General features: G+C 37.0%; 1 protein-coding gene across 1 annotated transcript; it reads right to left on the bottom strand.

Annotated features, from left to right (window-relative positions):
* Positions 1–1,420: 1,420 nt before the first annotated feature.
* On the bottom strand, positions 1,421–5,681 carry LOC137723080 (peptidyl-prolyl cis-trans isomerase FKBP16-3, chloroplastic). The gene is made up of 8 exons (XM_068462234.1): positions 5,583–5,681; positions 5,311–5,473; positions 4,581–4,864; positions 3,789–3,872; positions 3,311–3,360; positions 2,299–2,347; positions 1,755–1,829; positions 1,421–1,675 (listed from the first exon to the last, which is right to left on the bottom strand). Exons 2-8 carry the CDS (start codon positions 5,345–5,347, stop codon positions 1,556–1,558), a joined length of 699 nt encoding a protein of 232 aa, XP_068318335.1. The 5' UTR covers positions 5,348–5,473; positions 5,583–5,681; the 3' UTR covers positions 1,421–1,555.
* Between the last annotated feature and the right edge of the window lie 319 nt (positions 5,682–6,000).

The following is a 6,000-nucleotide window of genomic DNA, read 5'->3' on the forward strand; positions in this document are numbered from 1 at the left end:
CAGTCCACCTTAGCCTTGTGGGTGGCTCTGCTCGTGATCAATTTGCTAATTGGGTTGCTACTTTCGTTTGAGTTGCATTTTTACTACGTGGCATAGTAAATCTAATTGAGTTTAAAAAAATAGACCAACACTTCGTTCTATAAAAAAAATTGAAATTTCATCATGATAATTAAGTAGGCAAACGATTTTGGATTGAATTTAATTTCTTCAAGAATGATCTATGAATCGAGACTTACAAAGTAGACGGTTTAGATCGTTGAATTTCAATGTGAAATGGGTCCTACAACTAATCCCCATTAAAAAAAAAAAAAAGGGAATTCCTTCCCTTAAAGCGCACATATCAAATAGACAAATACATAAAATTCAATAGTTAATAAAAGCACTTTTCTATTTATACTTTATTTTAATAATAAAGTTTAAATATTAACTAACATGTAGTGATGCCCATACTCACATTAGGAATAAAAAGTAAAATAATTAATTCCAACTTGTAGAACCCACCCACCCAAACTTCGCGTAATAATAGTTTGGGTGGGTTGGTTTGCTCATTTTCTTTGGGGTGGCAATGGGTTCTAACATTGCCAACCCGAGGCTATTGGGTTGGTCAATGACTTGAAGCCTAACTCGAAATCCACCCGAAGCCTACTCCTAATCCAAAAATGGGTCAATCATAACTATTTGGTTCGAACTCGCTAGCTACGGTACTAAGCGTCTTAACGCAAATATATTTTTTTAATTTTTTTAATTTTTTTTTTTGTGAATTTACATCTTAGGTTTGATTCGCCTCACTAAAAGAATAAGGCTAGTTATGATTTAAATCCATCTCAAGTCGGGTAAAATGATGTAAAATAATAATTTTGGGTGAAAAATGTAAGTATTTATATGAATTTGCATCTTCTTTTTCATCTCATAAGAGAAAAGGAAAGCAATAAAATGGAAGAGGTGAGTCAAACCACATTTACAGATCTCCAAAACACAAGGGCTTGTACTTAAAATGTTACTCCCAACAGAGATGCTGCTCCTGCAACCTCCTATATATCATTCGGCAAACTCAACTCTTAATTTAGGAAAATCAAACAGTTTGTGCCTCAACGATGAACCCCCTCCTCCCACCAGCAACCAGAGCTAGTTGCTTGAGAGCGACACGAGTCTTTGTCTCTCAGTGGCTTCTAGGTACCAACTATCGCTTAGTCTAATGGTGCTTCTTTGATTTCTGTTAGTTTGTGTAATGAGACATCCATGTGCGGATTTGTCCTTCTATTAAGGGTTGAAAAGAAAAGCCGCAACACCAAAGCGTGGAGAATTTGGACTTACCTCATCTTAAACAATCAAACTGACATGGATTTGATCAGCATAATATTCTAAAATCTCACGAAACAATTTAAAGAAAGACAATTTAATATTTTTTTGCAAAAAAATATGAAGAAAAAATTGAATTAATTGACATATTCAGTGCAAGTGCTTACATTATGGATCTTTTATGTTGCTCCTGTGTTCAGAAAAGATCAACAACTACAAAGAAAAAATAAATAAAAGAAGAGAGGCATCTGTTCTCTTACTCTTCCTCAATGTCAAGGCCTGGTACGTATTCCAAGCTCACATCAAAAACAACCGGACTGCTTGGAGCCACCCTTGGTCTTCCCGGAGCTGAATTGAGACCCTTGGGAAATGCCAACTAATCAAAAGCAGAGTAAAGGCACAAAGATTAGAACTGCCATCCTATGATTTCTTAGAAAGCCAAGTAAAAGCCTTACCGATCCTGGGATGTAGAGTCGTCGCTTCCCTCCTACTTTCATGGACAAGATCCCTTCATCAAGTCCCTTGATCACCTGTTCTACTTTGAATTACAAATATTAGCAAACATCCTTTTCCCCCACGAAAGTTGTTCCGCTTTGGAATTCCTATAATGAATTGAAAATGTGATAAAGCACTTCAAATGATGCAGTAAGAACCATTGAGACATCACTTTAGTCATGCACATCACAAGTGCTTTCATTCTTTAGGGTTTCTTCTTTTTATTAATTTTTTGCTTGCGTGATTGTATGATAACATGCTATCCCCAGAACAACTTCAATACCTCTTATTCCATTGATTACTGGGAAACCAAAAATCGTATTTGGGGCGTGTTAATTGTTTCAAGAAGAAGAATCAATGTTAAGTAGACTGAATTTGAAATCTACGCACAAACAGACCACAATATCATAAATCCAAATTACTCTTCTCAAGTGACGAGGTGGGGTGATGGAAACAAAATATGATGAATAAACATATATGCTTGGAGACATTTGTAGAGCTTACCTGACCAGAGCCAACACGAAATATATAAACTTGACCCTTCTCCAATGAACTGTACAAATGAAGAAAGAGTAAAAGAGTAAGAAACTGAGTCTAGTCCTACCCGCCATCAAAACTTGTCAAGTACAAGACATGTTCCACAGAAAAAAGATAAAAATGTACGACGGCTCCACAAATTAAGCCCGGCACAGCTAACCTTTAGAAAATAACAAGACTGTACAGTTATACATTACCAATATGAATTTTACTCTCTCAGATACCTTATTGTTGGATAATAGTAGCCTTTTATAAATATCATTAAGCAGCATGCAAAAGTTATGCACTGTGGTTTTGCACTAGTTAGTCTACACACGATACAACCAGTAATCAGCTCCCTGAAACCCTGAACCCTAAGTCCACTGTGATTTGATCCGAAGGAGAAGACCCACATTTTGTCTTTTTTCCCAATGGTGCACAAGTAGAGATTGAAAATGTGGATCATTTGTTTCTTCACTATCCAATAGCATTATACTGGTGGTCGAGTCTGTTCAGGGAAATTGATTGAGTTGGGTAAACCCAACTACATGCATAACCCTTTTTTGTGAGAAGCACAATACGTTTAGTGATGGTAAGAAGGCAAAAGGCATTATGGAGTAGGAGTCTGTATAAACTCGGATGTGGGGGATATGGGCTGGAGGTTTCATGGGACAAACTCAGAATTTGGTGTCCAAATTTTTCAAACAAAAAAATAAATAGAGGATTAGGTGAGAGTATCTCCTCATTACTGGTCAAAGGCACAAACTGCCACTCTCAAACCTGAAAGAGAGGACGATAATGACAAATAGAAACGAGGGCTCCAACGTTCTCTTTGTTGATTCAGAAATTCAGATCTCTTTAGAGGGACAACTTGTCTGCAGTGGTTGTACTATATTTTATTTTTCATAAACTTATGTTTCTTACCAAAAGATCATCTGATCTACATTAAGCCATTTCATTTCTATTTTCCACTTCTATCAAGATATAACAATATGCTTACCTGTCAAATATTTGTCCAGATGGAACCATGGCTACATAATTCGCTGCTACCTGTTAATACAGAAATTATGCAAACAGCGCCAATGTAATAAGAGTCAGAAACACAAAAAACAAATGTCCATAAATCAACGGGTAGATTTAAGTATGCACAATCCTATCTGCTATGGCTTCAGAAGAAATAACCACATGTGACTCTATAAAGGACTGTAAGAAGTCTATCGGTAAGAAAGGGGGAATCACAAAAGAGCCGAGATGAGGGGGCCAGAGACAATATCAGATAAGAAAAATTCATTCAATTTTTTTTTTTAATAATCAAGCGCGTGTTCATAACACAAACCAAGTATGAGAATCAATCAATCAATCAATCAACATACTCAAGAAACCCACAAACAATAAACGCTTTCAGAAAATCCCCTTTTTTTTCTAGATTGCAGTGAAATCTAGTTCTCACAAGCCAGGATGATTTAAATCTTACACACCTGAAAACCGACTGGTGGACTGGGGCCTTGACCAACTTTAATATCCTTGTACTGCAAACCAGACTCTGTAGTTACCATAGGCACCTTCAACAAAATGACAATTTCAAACATCATTTACCAGTACAATTGATAGATCATATCAACAAAAGGCATTTGCCACTGACAGACACCCACTGAACTCCCAAAAGAAAAGAATCGGTATGACTACTTTAATAAAAAACAATCCAGTCCTTACCAAATGAAGGCCACAGTGTGCATTCATATGAGCTGTTATAAAGTTGTGCAAGTATTTCTCAAGCTTAAGATGGCTCCTGCGGGAAGCGTTGTGAAGACCTCACTTCTACTCAATTTTCTTTAACTTGATATCTATTTTATTGACATGGTTGATTGTTTTAGGGCGTAGAATCATAATTTAGAACTTAGATTTATAAACTTGGATTGGTTAATAACTTAGAGATAATCCCTATCTATTTTGAAACTAAACGTTAATGCCGGGAAAATATCATTTAAAGCTGATTCTAAAAGACCTAAGTAGAACTTTTTCTTTGGGTGAGCTACAGAAAAAAAACTTCCCCCTACAACGTAACTTCGTTCATTCCAGTTTGAGCTAAGAGTTTAATCAAGATATTATTTCCTTAACTTTATATTATTTTCAAGGACTTACGAGAATAAATTGAGAGATCAGTAAAATCCAAGTTTTACAGCCTGCTAGAGTTTTGAAGTGAATAATTAACAACTGAACACCCATAGCATATAGAATGCAGCCAAGGGATCAATTCAACCTCACCATACATTTTCAAGCTCCTTCTCGCAAGAATTATCACACAGTCGAGGCTTCTCTTCTGGGGGCAGACCAGCTCCCTCAGCTTCAAATGCGCCTGCCACAGCGCTTGAAACTCCGAAAAGCAACCCAATCATATCTCTTCTTTTGATTACATTAAACTCATCCTTACATACTCTTGACCTTGTAGCATTTATAGTAACTTGTGAATTAGAACATCGGATAAGCATCCCTTGAACTTTGCTGCAGGAAACGCCTTGGTAATCTGCGGACATCCCTTTTCCAGAAGATGAACCTAACTTGTAGGAAAAGCAACAGAACTAATACTGTGATATTGCATTTCGGTAGAACTTAAAAAAGAGAAACAGCATATCTAAAGCCGCGACACACACACACATGAGCAAGCACAGAGCTTCTTGGATTGGATCACACGCCGTTTAAAACACCTTTTGATGTATCAATTTTTAGGCCTCGTTTGCTCTCGAGGATTGAATTGGAATGGAAAATTCACTACATTCTCGATTGGTCTCAACATTTTCGTCTCTCCCTCCAAACAGAGGGGCAAATGTTACAGTTACGAATTTAGGGTTTGTATTAGAACGAAACAGAAGATCGTTTTCAAAAGTTTGAAATGAATCGCACTGAGATTGATAAGAACTACGAAGATGTTAAAGTAATGCATGGATTGTAAATAAATAAATAAATAAATGAATAAGAAAAATGAAGAACAAAAGTGATTACCAAATGGAAAGAGCAGAGTGGAGGAAGACGAAGCCATGCTGGAAGTGAAGAGTTTGTAACGTCCACAAACGGATAACGAAATCTTGGTGTTTGTATATATATGGTCAGTCCAGCAACTGAGCGCAGATCTGCTGTGCCAAGGTTTCCTCTGCCCACCCTCTGCCTGCATTTCACACCAACTTAACTCCGTTAACTCTATAAAAAAATTAAAAAAAATAAAAAACTTAGAAAAAGACACTACAACCGGACAACACCAAAGCTCCCCAGCCTACCTCCGCCGCCGACAACCGCTCATCTACGCCGCCAGTTAAACCTCATCTTGCGCTCTCTCTCCCTCTTTCAAAATCTTCAGGGAACTTGATCGACAAAATGGGATGGGAGCCCGTTCACTGTTTTGGGCTTTTCATTTTCTTTTAAATGAAGGGACAGTTGTCAATATCAAAATGCAGGCGGAGGGTGGGCAGAGGAAATCTTGCCACACCAGATCTGAACTCCCAGCGACTCCCTTTGTGCGGCTCTCTGATGTCCACATCAGATTACTGATTTTTTTTAAGTCAGTACTTAAAATTCCTTTAATACAATCGATTAATTGGTGAAAGTACATAAAAAAAATGATAAAGTACAAAAAATTACCTCAATTATTAATGTCACAATACTTTTATACGTCATCTTTTTAAAATGACAATGTCA

The sequence above is a fragment of the Pyrus communis genome, chromosome 17, assembly GCF_963583255.1.
Source record: "Pyrus communis chromosome 17, drPyrComm1.1, whole genome shotgun sequence".
NCBI lineage: Eukaryota > Viridiplantae > Streptophyta > Magnoliopsida > Rosales > Rosaceae > Pyrus > Pyrus communis.

What these genes read in the sequence shown, in the direction of transcription:
- LOC137723080 (XM_068462234.1), bottom strand. Translation starts at nt 5,347, where the DNA reads ATGGCTTCGTCTTCCTCCACTCTGCTCTTTCCATTTG. An exon ending in CACTCTGCTCTTTCCATTTG is followed by an intron (nt 4,865 to 5,310) that starts GTAATCACTTTT and finishes CCTACAAGTTAG; the next exon opens with GTTCATCTTCTGGAAAAGGG. An exon ending in TCTGGACAAATATTTGACAG is followed by an intron (nt 2,348 to 3,310) that starts GTAAGCATATTG and finishes TCATTTGTACAG; the next exon opens with TTCATTGGAGAAGGGTCAAG.